This window comes from Salvelinus fontinalis, chromosome 7 (genome assembly GCF_029448725.1).
Source record: "Salvelinus fontinalis isolate EN_2023a chromosome 7, ASM2944872v1, whole genome shotgun sequence".
In the NCBI taxonomy this organism is placed as follows: domain Eukaryota; kingdom Metazoa; phylum Chordata; class Actinopteri; order Salmoniformes; family Salmonidae; genus Salvelinus; species Salvelinus fontinalis.
The window spans coordinates 49276309-49296950 of NC_074671.1; the positions used below are offsets into that span (position 1 = coordinate 49276309).

The following is a 20642-nucleotide window of genomic DNA, read 5'->3' on the forward strand; positions in this document are numbered from 1 at the left end:
CACCTTTTCGTCAGTTTCTCAGAGATTGTTTATGGTAGTGTATTTGAAACTTGACACAAACAACCTACAGTAGTCCTTTACAAATTGGTGTGGTTATTATATATGTAAATCAAATTGCATATGCATGGTGTTGTCTTAAATACAAGGAGTGAAGTGTTACTAACCTTTGGGTAAATTGTAACAGTGCTTGGGGTGAATTGTAACAGAATGAAAAGTGCATAAATCACGACATGCGACTAATTATTAAACACCTTTATTGAGAACATGAGAGCAACATTGCCATGTTTAACATTTTGTATGGCAGAAATAATAATACACTTAAATAATCAAATGTATTATTTTACCCTCTAAATGATATTTCTCAACCATACAACAACTAGTCTAAACTAAACAACTACACCTGAATGTTTGTGGTGTGTGTCTGTGAGACTTTTTATGCTCTTCTTCCAGTGCCTGCTTGATGGGTGTATCCGTCAAAATCACAGTTTTTCTCCTCTTCCTACCCCTTGTTGTAATTTTCCTGAACCCTGCTTTTGGGAAGGGGCGTACATCAACTGAATTAAAATTAGAAAGGTAACAAGGTGTTTCCCAGCCACAGCCTGATACATGTGGGGAGTTGCCCTGTGAGGTGACTGGAGAGGAGGCCTGGAAGGCAGTTGGAGAAGTGGCCTGGATGGAAGTTGGAGAGTTGGCCTGCAAGGCAGCTGGAAAGGGGGCCTGGATGGAAGTTGGAGAGTTGGCCTGCAAGGCAGCTGGAAAGGGGGCCTGGATGGAAGTTGGAGAGATGGCCTGGAAGGCAGCTGAAAAAGTGGCTTTGGAGGCAGCAGTTGTGTTGTGGCCTGGAAGGCAGCTGGAGAGTTGGCCTGGGAGGCAGCTGGAGAGTTGGCCTGGGAGGCAGCTGGAGTGGTGGTCTTGATGGTATGGATGGCCTGGAATGAAGCTGTAGAAGAGACCTGGGATGCAGCTGGAGAGGTGGCCTGGAATGAAGCTGTAGAAGAGACCTGGGATGCAGTTGGAGAGGTGGCCTGGAAGGCATTTGGAGAGGTGGCCTGGAAGGCAGTTGGAGAGGTGGCCTGGAAGGCAGTTGGAGAGGTGGCCTGGAAGGCAGTTGGAGAGGTGGCCTGGAAGGCAGTTGGAGAGGTGGCCTGGAAGGCAGTAGGAGACGTGGCCTGGGAGTCAGCTGGAAAGGCGCCTTGGGAGGTAGCTGGAGAGGTGGCCTGGATAGCTGTGGGCACAGTGGGCAAATTGGCCTGAGGGGTGTCTGAAGAGGTGACCTGGGAGGCAGCTGGCAAAACCAGTGTGTCAGCTGGAGCAGGACGATCAGTGACAAGTGAGGGTGCAGAGTCACATTCCTGAAATATATCAGGATTGTATGGCCAAATGCCAGTGCACCTGAACCCAGCCAGTATATTGGTGGGTGTTGTGGCACCTGTTTTGACAAGGCCTGGAATGTCCCATATGGCCAGTTGGAGAGCTGGCCTGGAAGGCAGCTGAAGAGGTGGCTTGGGAGGCAGCTGGCAAAACCAGTGTGTCAGCTGGAGCAGGACGATCAGTGATAAGTGAGGGTGCAAAGTCACATTCCTGAAATAGTCACATTCCTGAAATATATCAGGGTTGTATGGCCAAATGCCAGTGCACCTGAACCAGACAGTAGGTGGGTGTTGTGGCACCTGTTTTGACAAGGCCTGGAATGTCATATAAGGTCAGTTGGAGAGATGGCCTGGAAGTCAGCTGGAGAGGTGGCCAAGAAGGCAGTTTGAGAGATGGCCTGAAAAGCAGTTGGAGAGATGGCCTGAAAAGCAGTTGGAGAGATGGCCTGAAAAGCAGTTGGAGAGATGGCCTGAAAAGCAGTTGGAGAGGTGGCCTGCAAGTCAGCTGGAAAGGTGGCCTGGAAGGAAGATGAAGAGGTGGCCTGGAAGGCAGCTGAAAAAGTGGCTTTGGAGGCAGCAGTTGTGTTGTGGCCTGGAAGGAAGCTGGAGAGTTGGCCTGGGAGGCAGCTGGAGAGTTGGCCTGGGAGGCAGCTGGAGTGGTGGTCTTGATAGCTGTGGGCACAATGGCCTGAGCGGTGTCTGTAGAGGTGACCTAGGAGGCAGCTGACAAGACCAGTGTGTCAGCTGGAGCAGGGGTCATGGTCTTTCCGGGCTTCATCCTCAAACAAGCACTGGCTGAGTTCACCATTTTCTTCAATGGACGCTCCTGTCCAGTAGCTTCTTTCTCTCTTTGCAGCATATGTACAGAGTGACATGACATATGCCGTACAACTTTGATCTGATTGACTTCCCCTGCTTTGCTACATGATCTGCTACATCTTTTTTCAAACTGTGGAGAGGTACTCCACTGTCTGTCTTTCTTTTCCATGATCCAGTCATGGTGAAAGTATAAGAAAACAAGTTGTTACAACTAGGGCCTCCCAAATGGAGCCACTACAGATCCGGGTTCGACCCCGGGCTGTGTCGCAGTCGGCCACGACTGGGAGACCCATGAGGTTACGCACAATTGGCCCAGCGTTGTCCGGGTTAGGGAAGGGTTTGGCTGGCCGGGATGTCCCTGTACCATCGCGCTCTAGTGACTCCTGTGGCGGGCCGGGCGCATGCACGCTGACATGGTCGCCAATTGTAAGGTGTTTCCTCTGACACACTGGTGTGGCTTGGCAGGGTCGACGCATGGCTCTCAACCTTCACCTCTCCCGAGTCCCTACGGGAGTTGCAGTGATGGGACAAGACTGTAACTACCAATTGGATATTACAAAATAGGGGAGAAAAAGGGAGAAAAAAAATCTTTACCCTCGCAGACATAAGCTAGCTTCCATTGCTAACATGCATTAAATATCTCTACAGGTACTGCTTATAAACCAGATATAAGTCTGGTGAATAAAACTACAAAGCAGTTGATGCCATCATAAAAAACTAATTTGTCGAAATAATTACTTTCTTACCTCAAAATCATATTTCTGTCAATGGAATCTGCAGAGTTTATCACAGGGACTTGCTTTTTCACATGAGGGTTCAGGACTAAAGTGAGCATGTACATAGGGAATCAGATGATTCTACCTCGCTCCTGATTGGAGTTTCCAGTGTTACACTTTCCAGTGTTACAACCATCCCCGGTCTTTCCTACCACTATATGAGTCATAATACCCATAAAATCTAGCGGTCAAACTGGGAAATGATTCCAATAGTTTTTCCAATGTTAATTTTTCCAATAGGGGATTTTAGATACCGTTCAAATAAGGGCTGTTTCATGTAGGCTTACCCTGGCATGATATTTTGATAACAAATCTCTTTTGGACAAGGTGACTTTTATCAATATTTTTGCCTGCATTTACCCACCAAAAATGAAATGTTAATTAGCTGTTAATGTGGCTATCATAATGAATTACAAATGCCATGATGATCTGGACGAGACTGTCGAATCGAGGCAAAGGTAAGAATCTCTGGGTTAACTATCTAATGTAGTTAGCTAAATGTAGTAATTAATAAATTGGCTAAATCTCTTTAAATTGACAATTCTGTGAACTGTCTTGTGCAAGTTTTAAATTGACACAATACATGTTAGCAAAGGTGTCAGCTAGAGATGACGTGCAGGACCTTGCAGGGATTTGTAGTCTTACATGTCTACATTGATGCTAATTAGCATTTTCGAATCTGAGAGTAAATAGAGCCGAATATATTGATAAAAGTCACCTTGTCCGAGAGAGAGGTACATGGTTATCAAAACGTCACGCCAGGGTATTATAGGGTCTGATGTTAAAACCTCTACGGGATCGGTGTGTCCCCCACGGGATGGTTGAGCTAATGTGCGCTAATGTGATTAGCATGACATTGTAAGTAACAGTGAACGAATACCATGCTATTGTTTGAGGAGAATGCACAGTTATGTACTTGAAAATGTATCAATAAACCAATTAGGCACATTTGGGCAGACTTAATACAAGATTTTGAACAGGAATGCAATGGTTCATTGGATCAGTCTAAAACTTTGCACATACACTACTGCCATCTACTGGCCAAAATCTAAATTGTGCCTAAACTGCAATAATACATTGTGGTCTTTCTTTCAAAATAAAATAAACTAACAAAAAAACATGTTTTTTTTCTTTGTATTATCTTTTACCAAATCAAATGTGTTATATTCTCCTGCAGTACTTTCACATTTCCACAAACTTCAAAGTGTTTCCTTTTAAATGGTATCAAGAATATGCATATATACTTGCTTCAGGTCCTGAGCTACAGGCAGTTAGATTTGGGTATGTCATTTTAGGCGAAAATTGGGAAAAAAGGGTCCGATCCTTAACCCAAGTTTAGGAGATCTTACTCGTTTTGTTCTATGAGATAATAGCGGTTAACATGACCATTATGAATTACGAAGCCTTTATGTGCTTAATGTGCTTTTTTTATAACATCAATTCTTCAAAAAGTTAAGTTAGCTGATGAAGATTATTTCATAGAACAAAACGTATAAGATCGCATAAGCCTGTGTACGCCACAGACCTTGTTTTCGGGGTTTATCCAAAAACCCTCCAAAAACACCATTCATTATCCACATAGGTTTTGTCCAACAAACCATGGCAGAGTTAGTGCCTACAAAAAGACTCCATTGGGCTACTATTTCTCTCTATTGCAATCAGGCCAGGGCAGTCTGTAAAGGAAATAGCAATGGCGAACGTGATCAAATGTCTCTGGAGGTGTTGGCAGAATGTTTAAAACTTTTACAGTGACATGTGCTGTATCTGACCGTTTCTAAAATTAAAATAAAACAATTGCAAATTGTTGTGGACCCGTAAACAGATCATTTGAATTCAAACATGTTTTGCATTTACTTTTCCACAAACCTAAATAAGCTGCACTGCCCGCGAATTCTGAAACGTTGTCTAGCATGCTCGACAAAATGTCAAACCTAGGCCTACTTACAGTGGTATCCTACACTCTTCAAAGCAAAATATCAACTGTCTGTTCATCTGTTAAATTCTACTGTAGGCTATATTATAAACCACACTCCCTTTTGGATGCATAGAGCAAAATACTTGAAATAATAGACTAACTAATAGGCCCAATTAAATGAGAGATGCGCATTGTAATCTGTTGTACGTTAAAACTTATTCTGTAATATGAACCTACCATGGCCAGTGTAACGGATGTGAAATGGCTAGCTAGTTAGCGTTGGTACGCGCTAATAGCCTTTCAATCGGTGACGTCACTTGCTCTGAGACTTGAAGTAGTGGTTCCCCTTGCTCTGCAAGGGCCGCGGCTTTTGTGGAGTGATGGGTAACGACGCTTCGTGGGTGACTGTTGTTGATGTGTGCAGAGGGTCCCTGGTTCGCGCCCGTGTCGGGCGAGGGAACGCCATAAAGTTATACTGTTACACCAGGAAAGGTGGGGAGGAATTTACTCTACATGAAAATATGTACTATGCTTATAAATTAAATGTTGTTTACTTGAGGCATTTGAAATTACAGTATGGTATTCAGATATACAGTAGCCTAGCCTAAAGAACATCAATGGAAAAGGTGAACCGCTTGTTCAACCATTAAACTGCGCTCCGAATCGGATCGCATGGAGTAAAATTGGCTACTTGAAATCTAATTACTACTATAAAGTGGGTCCACGTTGTAGGCGAAGGGGGAACGTCCCTCCCACATTCTGAAATTGCATTTTTGTCCCCGGGTTCTTTAATTGGAATGTAATACAAAACGTGGCAACAGTGTGCTTTAGGACCATGCAGACGCCTCAGAGCGGCCGGTAGAGTGTTTGGAGTGTTAATCTGTGGGGTACTTCGTGACTATGAAACTGTCAGCCAGAAAATGTGAAGAATTTATTCTGCAATGATCATAGGAAATACCTATTTTAGAATGCAAAGTTGCAGAAAAATGGATCTTCACTCTTCGAAATACTCGGCTGCTTGCTTGCTTGCAATGCAATACTTCATCCAACCACTAGAAACTGTGCGTACGCATGGTCTAACTTTGCGAAAGCTAAGAACATTCGCAGGTCAAATTCAGTTTATTTAAATGGCGCACGCATGTTTTTGGGTAGCCTATATATTTGGTATATAGGCCTACGCAACTTTTATAAATGAGGCCTAATGGGTAATTACAATTAACTACAGATAGAAACAGAATCCAAAACTGTTTCTACCCTCCAGGACCGGACTTGCGTTTGACAAATACATCGGCTTATATCTTATTATTATTATTATTACAGATATTATTATCTATAGGCCTATGACAATTAGAAACGGATGAAAACGTTTTAATTTATCACACCTAATTACCTATAGTTGCCTACATAGTCATTGTGCATTGTCTTCCCTCAATATTATCCAGTATATTTCATGATCTATGCTGTAAATTAATGTGTTATTGTTCAACTGTTAGATAGATATGCCTATATAGGCTATATGGCTCAGGCCTATCGGTTTATTGCCTGGCTGCAGATTGTAGTTGCAATATTTAGAAGAAGGGTGGCAGCATTGAACAACTTTCAACTTGATCTGTTTGTTATAGTATTGGGAGAGCGCACATAAAAAAAATTGCTGGGCATTCACAAATTACTGTGTTGCCAATGTTAGGTAAAATGTATTATGTGATATATGTATTAGGCTTATATTTCACTCATATTTGAGTGACGACAAAACAGAGCTCTGGCTTGAATTGGTCAATGTTTTTGTATCACTTCAAATAATAAAAGTGGTGCCTTGGCAGTGTCACCTTTGGCGCTTAAATCGTTATTACCTTGGCGTTGTTTCCAATTCATCCAGCATTGTTTGGGAGATGCTTATGGTCGCCATGCTGTCATGCTTGAGCCACAACAAGAAAGGCTTGTCAAAAATCTGTCGGTATTTTATTTTTTCATTTGGAGCATCTATAGGGGACACGTTTTCTGTTTGTTTGATGCATGAAAAGGCAAAAAACAAATCTGTACATTTGTATAGCATGTGTTGATGGAAATGTTTTATATTAAAACATGGCCTTGTCTAGACTATTAGACCTACAGGCTTCATAAGGAACATATTAAATGTTAATTCATGATATAATTGAAGTTTATTGATGTAATCCTCGTTCTTATTTCTAAAGTAGATCGTTTCCACTGTAAAGTTGGCCTATGCTAATGATTCTATATATTGTGCGCAAATCAATGCATTATGCACAAGTCATCAGGCAGTCTGGTAAACAATTGGTTACTTAAATTCTTCAGTATTCTTTTTTATCTCTCCTAATTTGTTTTCCATGGGCCCATAAGCATTTTCTCTGGACGGGAGAGCTAAGGAGGATAGTTTACCTTAAGCCTATGCATAATCTCCTACCAAATACTAGGAGTCTGTTTAGTTGGTGGGACGTCCCACGTGGTTTCAACTCCTTGTATAAAAACTTTCAGTCTATGGAGGGCTCCTAAATCGACCTAGCAAGAGAAAGGTTCGTCCGATCATCAGACCTCTTTGTACTCAAGTATATCAGGGCAATTTCATATCGGGAATTCAAATCCAATTAAGGTGCATTTTAATAAGGATACACAGGAACAAAAACTGAAGGAATAAGTCCAGAGCAAATGACAAACTGGATGCTACAATATGCGATAAGTTATTATTTGACCGACCCTTCAGCTTTTTCCATTTATGGAATATCCTGATTTGTGTTTATCAACCAGTGGGCGATTTTCTGTTCGTTTAGTTTGTCCTCTTCTTTTCGTTTCTAAATGATGATTATTGCGAATTGCAGTTCAATTAAACCATGGCATGATACGTCAGGCGTTGAACTGAAACTCAATTGACGGATAATGGTAGCCTACTGGTTTTTAAATTGTGTTACCTTGAAAGGGTGAAGCAAAGTCATTAAGACAAGCAGAACGGACTTGACTCCCAATGTGCCCCTGAAGTGAAGTCAACTGAGTGGCAGACATCGGGAATGAAAACAGACACGAAATAAGGGGAATATTTCAAGTTACGGTGAATGGAATAGTTAATTCCATCCAAATGCGTCTGAATTGAGTGAAATATTTATTATTGCTTGGACTCCTTACAAATGTATACGGACTAACGGGATTCTTCAACTTGATCTTTCTTTTCATTCGAAATCGTATGTTCTTAAAAACGCCAAGTGAATAGCCTATATTTGACAGAAATATTCTGCATACCTTTTTATAGTAGAAAACGAATTATTGCACTTCAAATATCACGACTTTTCTTCTTTATAAAGAAAATGATTAACTGTATAATCAAAGTGGCATTATTTGTGGCTTGCGTGCTGTATGTCCGCTGCAAAGAAGCGGCGCCGGGATCCTTGAACCCTTTGCCGGGAATGGAGACGCAAACCGTAGCTCAGGAAACTTGCTCTTCGTGTGGCATCGGCCAGCCCGAAGAATCGGGACAGGTGGACATTGACTTTCTGGAGGCGGTGAAAAGGCATATCTTGAGCAGGTTACAGATGAGGGTAAGACCCAACATCACCCATCCTATCCCGAAGGCGGCGATGGTGACTGCGCTTCGGAAACTCCATGCGGGTAAAGTGCGCGAGGATGGGAGAGTTGAAATCCCGAATCTGGACGGACACGCGACCAGCAATGCCAACGAGGTGCTGGAGGAAAGCTCGGAGATAATCAGTTTCGCAGAGACAGGTGTGTAATTATTGTGTATTACAGGCAAGCTACCGTTAACTCTATTGTATTAGGAAAAAAACGAACAAATAAAAACACTTTTACGCAAAGACCAAGCTGGGTATGGTGCGTAAAGTTTGGACTAAACATTTGATCAAGGTGATATAGCGCATCATTCCCGGCCCCGCTAAGAGCAGAAAGGGTCTGTGATTTGAAAACAATAAATTCACAAATTCTTTACAGTAGGCACAGTAGTAGCCTACTTTCTAAATATTGTGTATTTATATTTAAAGGGTAGGGAGCATGAAACCAGAAATCAACCGATGCGGGTTCCATGCATACAGGTAAAGTCAGTCAAATAGCTTGAAATATCAAACTAAACAAAACCAAATGTTGCTTCTGTTTATCATTTATAAATGTTTTAAATTATTATTTTCCCCCAAGCTATTGTGCTAACACTTTGTGTTATTTGGTATCCCAGCGCGGGTTAACTAGTGGACAGAACACATGTTTGGTTATTTTGACCCAGCCAGATGGGTTGGGTGAATAACTCAACATGTTGGTTTGTTGGGATTACCCAAACATGGGTTAATTTAACCATCGGTTAGGTATTTTTTACTCTCATGCTGGGTGGACCAGGTACCTTGGCCTTTTTGAATGTAATCCTTAGGTTATTTTCAGGAGGCGTGTCTTATTAGGGGCGTGGCTTTCAGCTATATCTTATTGGCCACCCATGAGTTTAGATTATTAGGATCCCCATTAGCTATGGTCATGGCTAGAAGGATCCAGGTTTTGTCAAATGAACAGTTGATATTTTTGGGAAACCATGTGTTTGTTGTATTTGATACCATCCCACCTATGCTGCTCCAGCCATTACCACGAGCCCCTCCTCCCCGATTATGGTGCCACCAACCTCCTGTGGGCCACATAGAAACCTACAAATACATGACAAAGTACAGAACAGTAACAGACAAGAACAGTCAATCACCACCTTCCGGAGACACCTGAAACCCCACCTCTTCAAGGAATACCTAGGATAGGATATAAAGCAATCCTTCTGCCCCCCCCCCCCCCTTAAAAGATTTAGATGCTCTATTGTAAAGTGGCTGTTCCACTGGATGTCATAAGGTGAATGCACCAATTTGTAAGTCGCTCTGGATAAGAGCGTCTGCTAAATGACTTAAATGTAAATGTAAATGTAAACATAAAATATTACATTAAATTCAAAATAAATAGTTTTATATATAGGAAAGACACCAAGATTCAACAAAAACACTATTTACACGCTGTTCACATATACATATCAATATTCTTATATACTGTACATTTAAATTAGATCTTTAGAAATAGGAGAAGCGTTGTGATACAATATGTTTTTTAAATCTGTTTTTAAAGTTAGACTTGCTTTTTGCCTGAGTAACCTCTGGTGGAAGAGCATTCCATGATGACATGACTCTATACATACTGTAACTGACCGACGCATTCAAATCTGTTTTTGGTTTGGGTACCGTAAGAGACCAATAGTTGTGTGTCTGGTATGGTACAGTTGAAGTTGGAAGTTTACATACACCGTAGCCAAATACATTTAAAATCAGTTTTTCATAATTCCTGACATTTAATCCTAGTAAAAATTCCTTGTCTTAAGGTCAGTTAGGATCACCACTTTATTTTAAGAATGTGAAATGTCATAATAATAGTAGAGACAATTATTTATTTCAGCTTTTATTTCTTTCGTCGCATTCCCAGTGGTTCAGAAGTTTACATACACTCAATTAGTATTTGGTAGCATTGCCTTTAAATTGTTTAACTTGGGTCAAACGTTTCGGGTAGCCTTCTACAAGTTTCCCACAATAACTTGGGTGAATTTTGGCCCATTCCTCCTGACAGATCTGGTGTAACTGAGTCAGGTTTGTAGGCCTCCTTGCTCGCACACGCTTTTTCAGTTTTGCCCACAAATTTTCTATGGGATGAGGTCAGGGCTTTGTGATGGCCACTCCAATATGCTTGGGGTCATTGTCCATTTGGAAGACGCATTTGTGACCAAGCTTTAACTTCCTGACTGATGTCTTGAGATATTGCTTCAATTATAGTCACATAATTTTCCATCCTCATGATGCCATCTATTTTGTGAAGTGCACCAGTCCCTCCTGCAGCAAAGCACCCCCACAACATGATGCTGCCACCCCCGTGCTTCACGTTTGGGATGGTGTTCTTCGGCTTGCAACCCTCCACCTTTTTTCTCCAAACATAACAATGGTCATTATGGTCAAACAGTTCTATTTTTGTTTCATCAGACCAGATGACATTTCTCCAAAAAGTACGATCTTTGTCCCCATGTGTAGTTGCAAACCGTAGTCTGGCTTTTTTAATGGCGGTTTTGGGGCAGTGGCTTCTTCCTTGCTTAGGGGCCTTTCAGGTTACGTCGATATAGGGCTCGCTTTCGTACCTGTTTCCTCCAGCATCTTCACAAGGTCCTTTGCTGTTGTTCTGGGATTGATTTGCACTTTTCGCACCAAAGTATGTTCATCTCTAGGAGACAGAACGCGTCTCCTTCCTGAGCGGTATGACGGCTGCGTGGTCTCATGGTGTTTATACTTACGTACAATTGTTTGAACAGATGAACGTGGTACCTTCAGGCGTTTGGAAATTGCTCCCAAGGATGAACTAGACTTGTGGAGGTCCACAATTGTTTTTCTGAGGTCTTGGATGATTTCTTTAGATTTCTCCATGATGTCAAGCAAAGAGGCACTGAGTTTTAAGGTAGGCCTTGAAATACATCCACAGGTACACCTCCAATTGACTCAAATGATGTCAATTCGCTTATCAGAAGCTTCTAAAGCCATGACATCATTTTCTGGAATTTTCCAAGCTGTTTAAAGGCACAGTCAACTTAGTGTATGTAAACTTCTGACTCACTGGAATTGTGATACGGTTAATTATAAGTGAAGTAATCTGTCTGTAAACAATTGTTGGAAAAAATACTTGTGTCATGCATAAAGTATATGTCCTAACGGACTTGCCAAAACAATAGTTTGTTAACAATACATTTGTGGAGTGGTTGAAAAACGAGTTTTAATGACTCCAACCTAAGTGTATGTAAACTTGAGACTTCAACTGTAGTCACAGTAAGATGCTTCATCTTGAGAGGACAACTGTTAGTATCAGAGACCTTATCTAACATCATAAATGTCATTCCTGTTCATCATACTGCAAATATATAAATATATATATTATATATTTTTTTTTACATATTATAATAAGGTATACCACCTTATTGTGTCCCAACAATGGGATTTACAGTGGCTTTTAGGGAACTCATACACTTCTATAAGCATAATTAAAGCTACAAAGAAGTCCATGTTTAACCATAGCATGTGATAGCTATTCAACAGAACAGATGAACAGGAATGACATTTGCTCAGGTGGCTAAAAATCGGAATTCCACGCCCCCTACTAAACTATGCCTCCAGTCTTCTGATTCTCTGGGTCATAACTCAATAACCCAGCGTCAATAACCCAGCGTCAATAACCCAGCGTCAATAACCCAGCGTCAATAACCCAGCGTCAATAACCCAGCGTCAATAACCCAGCGTCAATAACCCAGCCGTTTTAAAAGAAAACAACCGTGACCCAACACCTGCAACCCAGCAGTTAGGTCAACCAAACAACCAAGCATGTGTTAGTGTGAGCACAGAAAAAGTGAGACCCCCAGAGACTCATAAAAAAATGACACTATAACAGCCTCATAGCACTCATCTTCAAAACAACAGAATAGATTAAGGGTAGGTATAATATCACATTCACATTCAAAGGAATGATATGGACAATCCCAAAAAGATTTGAAAAGCCCCATAATATTTTCACATTATTCACAAAAGCTCTGTAACTTTGTACTGTACATTGGTGTAGATTCAGTTGGGTTGCCTTCCTTGTGCCTCTTTACCCTCCTTGCCAGTTGGCAGTATTACCCAGGGTGGTAGCTGCTGCCAGCTGGTCGTGGCACCGAGATGAGCTCACAGTACAATTTGCTTAGAGATGATTAAAGGGGGACTGGAAATGATCAATAATGCCACCTGCTTGGGCCCACGTTTATTCAAATGAAACCTCTTATTGCCTCTTATTCTTACAGCAGTTTAAGTCACCCCAGAGTTTCTCTAACCGGCTGCGCATCTCTCCAACACAATTAGTGTCAGTGATTTGGTTAGCTGATCAGAGATATGTTCAAAACCAACCTTGTTTGGTGCTTCTCAAATACACTTAGAAAAAATGGTGCTATCTAGTACCTAAAAGGGTTATTCGGCTGTCCCCATAGGAGAACCGTTTTTGGTTCCAGGTAGAACCCCTTTGGGTTCCAGGTAGAACTCTTTTCACAGAGGGTTCTATATGGAACCCTGTCACGCCCTGGCCTTAGTATTCTTTGTTTTCTTTATTATTTTAGTTAGGTCAGGGTGTGACATAGGTAATTTATGTGGGTTTTGTAGTGTCTAGGGTGGTTGTAAGGTTTAGGGGGTTTATTTAGAGTAGTTGGGTTTATGTTTAGTATAGTTGTCTAGCTGTGTCTATGTTGAACGTTTGTAGCCTGTGTGTGTGCACGACGTTTATAGCTTCACGGTCGTTTGTTGTTTTGTTAGTTTGTAAGTGTTTTGTTTCATTTTGCCTTCTTCATAAATAAAAGAAGATGGCTTATTTTCCACATGCTGCGTTTTGGTCCGTCTCACTCCCACACGATCGTGACAAACCCAAAAGGGTTCTTCTACCTGGAACCAAAAAGGGTTCTCCTCTGGGGACAGCCGAATAACTCTTTTGGAAGCCTTTTCTCTAAGATTGTACAGTCAATCTAAGACACCTGATAAAAATCTAATGTTCACCCATGCTGAGCGTTTCATCTGAATGCCACCCATATAATATGATTCTACTGTGATCTTCTGTTGAGAGTCCTGGTACCAGCTATAAGCTGACCTGAAAGAAGGGCTGCTTTAGAATGGCTGTACATCTACATTAGGTCAGCGCTTTGTGCCAAGACCATGCATGCTGAATGTAGAGTGAACTGGAATGGTGAACTCACTGCCACAGACTGTTCCGTATTAGAATGCATGGTGTGAGGGACCATATCCCTTATATAGTCCTAGAGTGGGACTTGGTTCCTGCCTGCACAGTACTCATTGACTTCATCATGCTTGTACGTTAGACCTTGTATTTGCCGTTGTTGTGTACCGTTACTACAGCAGTCGCCTGACAAAGATGCAACAGTGTCAGCGATAGTGATAGCATCTGAAGACGCTTTCTCTGCAACTCTGTTTCTGTCCCTGAGAAGGATAAAGAAAGAATGCTGTATACTGCATTGGCTCTCTCATAAGATCACCTGACAAATCACTTTCAGATTGGATGTGTCTTTTCGGGGAGTATTCCTTTCTTGAGTATCCTGTTCCATCTGAGACAATTTCCCTCTTTACTCACAGAGTGAAAAATGGACCCCTTAGGTTTGTTTCACAAAGCCCCCCTCTTCCCGCCTCCCCTGTTGAAAGAAGAAATAACCGATACAGTAATATATCAAAGTCATCCATTGGTAAACAGAAGATAAATAGAACATCCATTTCAAATCAGGAGACACTAGGTCTTAGCTTTTAGCTTATTGTTGGTCACGTCTTGACAGCTGTGCTGCCACCCATGGCCTGGTGCTAGTACAGTCAGAGTGTGGTCTAAAGCTGTCTGTTGACTAAGTCTTTGAGTTGAGTAATAACAAGGAGATTACCTGTCTTGTGTTGTGTGAAGCAGTGCAGATGGAGACTGGCTGGGCAGGCCAGAGCAGCCTCCATTATAGCTGATGCCTGATGATGGGGCCCAGGCCCGCCCAGGTCGAGTCCCCTCACTTTGGGCGGCAAGCAAACAGGCAGGCAGCACAGCTCAGTGTTCAGGCTGGAGAGGTGACCCTTGACATATGTGCGCTTTCCCCACTTTCCTTCACCTGACAGCTGCATGTTGCTCAGTCAGTCACAGAGTATCCATGTAGAGTGTTGCTGATGGTCTCTCAGGTTACAAGGTTTCACTCTCACTGGAGGACTGGGGAGAAACCATCTATTTCAGTTCCTGCCTTAGCTACTGAAGATGTTACTGTCTCTTGGGTTTCTTTAGGTAGTTCAAGGTTCAGGTCTTCTCTTGATCAACTGCATGGTGGTGCAGGAAGCCTGACCAGGCAAAGTCAGCGTGGAAGAGTAGGAGTTGTTGTGGTCTTGTCATGTGACAAGTGCAAGTTAGATTTGAATTTGACTTTGGACCCTGACCCTACCCTAACCTGAACCTGAACCTACCCACACATGAAAACAATATGGCACAAACCTAAAACGACTAAACATTGGCACGCACTGTACAGCCAGAAAAGGTTTCTGTGGTGATAGTTGGGTTGTTGGGAAGGCCAGCTAGTTTCATGTCAATTCCTTTTTTCCTTCATCATTAATCCACAGTGAAGCTGTGCTCCTCTTCACTCAATGTGCCTGGCTTTACCATGCCTTTACATCACATTACTGTGCATTGTGTAAGCAGTTAGGCTCAGTAAGCTCTCGTTTTTCTGCAGTATTCACAGCAAAGCCTTTGAGCCTTTGTACTTGGCTCTGATAAGCCCTCTTCTCCATACCCAGCCTGACTCAGGGCCAGGGGCAACTTCAAGTGGGCCTGATCCCAGATCTGTACTGTCATTGTCACTGTCAAGGCTCCCTATAAGCAAGGGCCAGCTGGAACTGATTCCAGACCTGCTGATGCTGCACTGTTGTTGCAGACCTCATGTAGGCCTATGTGACAAGACCAGGGCCTGTATTCATAAAGCGTCTCAGAGTAGGAGTGCTGATCTAGGAACAGCCCCCCCCCCCCCCCCCCTCTTTTTCATGATGATCTAAAATACAAAACTGATCCTGGATCAGCACCCTGAAACGCTTTCTGAATACGGGCCCTGGACCAAGAAGAGGCTGAGTGTCTCTGTTTGAGCTGTCTCCCAGTGTACACCCATCCACCAAATCCCTTTAGTACCAGTCCAAACTCTGTTTACATCCCAGGCCAGATAAAGATGACATTAAGACAGGCTATAACCAGGGAGGCCATAGTAACCGTCTATCTCAATTTAATCCCAAACTGTTGAACTGTTCCCAATGTGCCCAGTTCTTGTCTAGCTATTCATCCAACAATCCAAGCTTGGGACCACCCAGTGTGGTAGTATCTTCTTGACGCTTTGTCCAATAGCAGTAAGGTTTTTGAAAGATGTTTGTTTACACCATCTAGCCAATGAATCTGTGTGTTTGTCTCCTTTTTTAGCATTGCCATACTGACCTATAAAGGTTTAAACTGACTTTTAACGGACCTTTTCCAATTCTGTTCCTGTCTTTCCCAGATGAGCTGGTATCATCCAAATCCAGCCTGTTCTTCCTGATATCCAACGAGGGAAACCAGCACCTGTACGTGACCCAGGCCACCCTCTGGCTGTATTTAAGGCTGCTTCCTAACACCCTGGACAAGGGCCAGCGGAGGAAGGTCACGGTCAAGGTGTACTACCAGGAGCCTGGTCTGGGCAGCAAGTGGAACCTGGTGGAAAAGCGTGTCGAGCTGAAGAGGAGCGGCTGGCACACCTTCCCCCTGACCAACGCTATCCAGATGGTGTTCGAGAAGGGCGGCCGGCGGCAGAACCTGGACGTGCGCTGTGAGGGCTGCGAGGACCTGGCGGTCTTACCGATCCTCGTGAACCAGAACGACGAGTCCCACAGGCCGTTTCTAGTCGTACAGGCCCGGCAAGCGGACAACAAGCACCGCATCAGGAAGAGGGGGCTGGAGTGTGACGGGAGCAGTAGCCTGTGCTGCAGACAGCAGTTCTACATAGACTTCCGCCTCATCGGCTGGAATGACTGGATCATCGCGCCGTCGGGGTACTTTGGGAACTACTGTGAGGGCAACTGTCCACCGTACATGGCGGGGGTGCCAGGGTCGGCGTCGTCCTTCCACACCGCAGTGGTCAATCAGTATCGGATGAGAGGGATGAGCCCCGGCTCCATGAACTCCTGTTGCATCCCCACCAAGCTCAGCACCATGTCAATGCTCTACTTCGACGATGAATACAACATCGTCAAGAGAGACGTACCCAATATGATCGTGGAGGAGTGTGGATGTGCTTGAGTTGAGACTGCATGTGCTTCAAGTGGACTTTTATGAACATTTGTAAACAAGAAGAGGATATTCCAAAATGAATTATACAAATCAAAGTGATATTTATGGACAATTATAAGGCATACACACATGCACACACAGCTTCATTCATTCACACATATCCTACACACTCATTCTCACATATGCCTGAACAAACACTTGTATATATATTTATGTTTGTTAATGATATTCTCTGATAGAAGCCTTTTTTCTTTTGCCAACATATGAACATATGATCCAATCCCATTTTTTGTGAACACGTGTTTGCAAATTCACGTCGGTGTCATTATCAGAGGGATTGGAACCAAATGGTACTTATCGCATCATATATTTTCCAAGATTGCCATTTCTATTCTGAAAATGGAGAGTTCTATTTCGATACTCTGACAAAGGTGGAAAAGAGCCTGAGATTATGAAGGAGGTGCACTTGCTGATAGACAATTCCAAACCATGCCTCTTTCCAGAAAGTATGACTGCAAAATGAAAGTGAAAGCCCTGACAACTCACCTCTTGTACAACTTCAGCACTTATAACAAGAAATACATCTTGTTGATGTGTCACAAGATTCCATTTTATATAAAAAAAACTTTTTCATTTTACGGCCAGCATCCGGAAATCAAAATGGCTTCCATGTCAGAAGAGTGAGCAGAACATAAAAATACATTCCAACACACCATGCAAATGCTGAAGCTGTCATCAAAACCTGGGAGTTTAGGATGTGATATGAAACAGTGACAATGGGGAAGAAACATTGACCTTCCCGTTACTTCCTTCTGAATCCTTTCTTCTTTCGTTCACACTTTTAATGGGATGAGTCACATCTCTTCAACAGCTGAAGCACAACCTCTCATTTCAGTCAGCCAATCAAAAGCGAAGAGTTGCCATATTGTTTGGCTAAAGTCCTGGTGCAGCATAGCACTTCCTAATGCACATTAAATAGCACTTGCAGATTGAAATGCCTTTAAAGAGTACAATGTGGTACACCGACCGTTGCTCACAATCCTTTTAAATATAAGTGCCAGCATGAGCTATGCAATGTATAGTATTGACCCACAGACACCAGACAAACTGAACTTTTAGTTACAGTCATTAACTATTACCAGTACTTGAAATTTAATCTTTTGCTTCCTCTTCAAAGTGAATGATAGTTACAATATTTGCACTGAAAAGTTGCGTGATTAGTTAAAAAATAAAGAAACTGCCATTGGAAAAAACATTTTTTTATAGAAAGCAAATTGAGTTCTGTTCAAATGTATTATACCTAATCATGGAACCAAAGAGGCCAAGATTTTTTTTGTTGCTATTATAAGAGGCCATGGTAATATTTTGTAAAATACTTTGTGACCAGTTAAGAGGCCCAAACACTGCATCAGGGTACAATATTATGGATTCCATTTTCAGTTCAACATCTTTTTTTCTACTTTGTATAGACAAATATTTTTTCATCGACTTAAATACTCTTCGGTTTTCTAGTTCAGCTCTTGTTCCAGAATCATTTAGAAAAAACACGTCATCTCTGTACAGCTGATGTAAGATATAAATATGATTTTAAAATATTTTGTTCTTTGTAATTGTTGAACAATAAATGTCTTACTCTGAATTAGGTTTGAACTTTCTTGAGTCTGTCTGGGGACCACTTCAATTTCTATATTTATTTAACTAGGCAAGTCAGTTAAGAACAAATTCTTAATGACGGCCTAGGCCTTGTTCAGGGGCAGAACGACAGATTTTTACCTTGTCAGCTTGGGGATTTGATCTTGCAACCTTTTGGTTACAAGTCCAACGCTCGAGCCACTAGGCTACCTGCCGCCCTAATATGTAAGATATGGCAGGAGTGGTCAACTCTAATCTAGCCGTTAAACGTGTGACCACTCAAACTCAAACACACACACACAAACACACAATAATTAGTGCAGAGTGAATCTGGGCAGGGCTTAAGTGGTTGGCCCTAGGTCACACTCTCAGTGATTGGTAAACAGAAGCAATCAACAGCATTAGCTGATAGCATCAGATCTGGTTACTTATAGGCTCTCGTTTGTTTTGCAGTAGTGTTTTTAAAGAACACAACTCAGTGTCAACCTGAGGGTGAACAAAATACCTCACACGTCAGAATCAGTGAGAGAGACAGACAGGGCAGGACTGCACACGCACAAACACGCACGCACACACACACACACACACACACACACACACACACACACACACACACACACACACACACACACACACACACACACACACACACACACACACATGCACACACACACACACACACACACACACACACACACACACCAATGCCAGGAGACCACACATGACAGCCCGGGCCTCTTGAAAACACGATGCTGTGTCTTTCACGTCCATCAGCAAGATAATCACTTTAAATGTATGTATCACTGTCTGCCAAGGGAATTAAGTGTTTTTGTCAGCTGGGTGAATTAATATGTTTCAGATAAAAACAGACCGTCTCTCAATCTGGCAGTGAAGGGATGAGTCAGTGTTATAATCTGGTGTTGTGAGAGAGAGAGAGAGAGAGAGAGAGAGAGAGAGAGAGAGAGAGAGAGAGAGAGAGAGAGAGAGAGAGATAGAGAGAGAGAGAGAGAGATAGAGAGAGAAGGAAGGAAGGAAGGAAGGAAGGAAGGAAGGAAGGAAGGAAGGAAGGAAGGAAGGAAGGACGGAGATGGAGATGGAGATAGAGAGAGCAAAGGAGAGCAAGAGGAGTGGGAAATAACAGAAAGAGAGATGTTTCCTAAATTACAGAGAGGGAGAGACAGAGGGACAGAGAGAGAGATGGAGAGCGAAACAGAGAGAGAGATGGAGAGAGAGCGACAGAGAGACCGAGAGAGGAGGACAGACAGACAGAGAGAGAGAGAGAGAGAGAAAGAGAGAGAGAAAGAGAGACAGGCAGAGAGAATAGGCAGGTTGAGAATAGGCAGGCTGAGCTAGGCAGGCTGAGCTAAGCAGGCTGAGAATAGGCCAGCTCTGTGTTTTGACACTAACTGACAGCATGATCCGATTAGAATCACATGGCATGAACATAGCAAAAGCCAAGCGTATGTTGCTACAGGCATATTGATTTATGGTATGGCGATTCGCTAATCTCATTTTTAGATCATAAATTCATACTAGCATAAATCCCCACGAGCACCAGCTCATACCAATCAATAAAACCTTCTCTTAAGACATGTATTGTTTAAGTCAGGTGTTCCATTTTCCAAGAACTTTTGAAGATATTTTAGTTAGAAGTTATTAGCCATAACTTATGCAATTGATCTGTGGGCTATATACAAGACTTATCACTCTGTGAGGTGGTTATAGGTTCAGCTGTGGTTGAACATGTACCTGCAGGTTTTCATTTAGCTGAACCCATCAAACCGTATACCAGTCACAACCTACAGATCGTCTTATTACATGTACGTAGCCATCAGCCCTGGAAAGGCTGTCCTGAATAAAGGTGTGAACGTCTCCCTCACTGTTAGATCACTGTTTTGGTTTATGAGGTTTTTGACTGTCAAAATGCCAAATTAAAAAACATACCTACTAAAGACAAATATGTGATTTTCACTCAGAAAAAACCTTGCATGCCCCAAGACCCTTCTGCCCTTCAGTCCTATAAACTACCCCAATATCCACAAATATGTCAAACATGACCTCTTCTGTACAGTAGGAATGCTCTTCGGTTTCATGGAATTGACTCAGCCCCCCTCTCAAGGAGCTTCATAGCTAAAGCAAGAGACAACAAAGAAACATCTGAAGAGCCATAACACGTTGTCATCAACCCCTCGTGACTTGACCCAACTCCAACCTCATCCCTCCTCGACCCCTTCTCATTCCTCCTAACTCCGAACTCACCCTCCTCACTCCAACCTA

General features: G+C 42.6%; 1 protein-coding gene across 1 annotated transcript; it reads left to right on the forward strand.

Annotated features, from left to right (window-relative positions):
• The first annotated feature begins 7347 nt into the window (after positions 1–7347).
• On the forward strand, positions 7348–18372 carry LOC129859586 (inhibin beta B chain-like). Its single transcript, XM_055929525.1, has 2 exons — positions 7348–8609; positions 15967–18372. Exons 1-2 carry the CDS (start codon positions 8195–8197, stop codon positions 16740–16742), a joined length of 1191 nt encoding a protein of 396 aa, XP_055785500.1. The 5' UTR covers positions 7348–8194; the 3' UTR covers positions 16743–18372.
• The last annotated feature ends 2270 nt before the right edge of the window (positions 18373–20642 follow it).

What these genes read in the sequence shown, in the direction of transcription:
- LOC129859586 (XM_055929525.1), top strand. Translation starts at nt 8,195, where the DNA reads ATGATTAACTGTATAATCAAAGTGGCATTATTTGTGGCTTGCGTGCTG. An exon ending in AATCAGTTTCGCAGAGACAG is followed by an intron (nt 8,610 to 15,966) that starts GTGTGTAATTAT and finishes TGTCTTTCCCAG; the next exon opens with ATGAGCTGGTATCATCCAAA.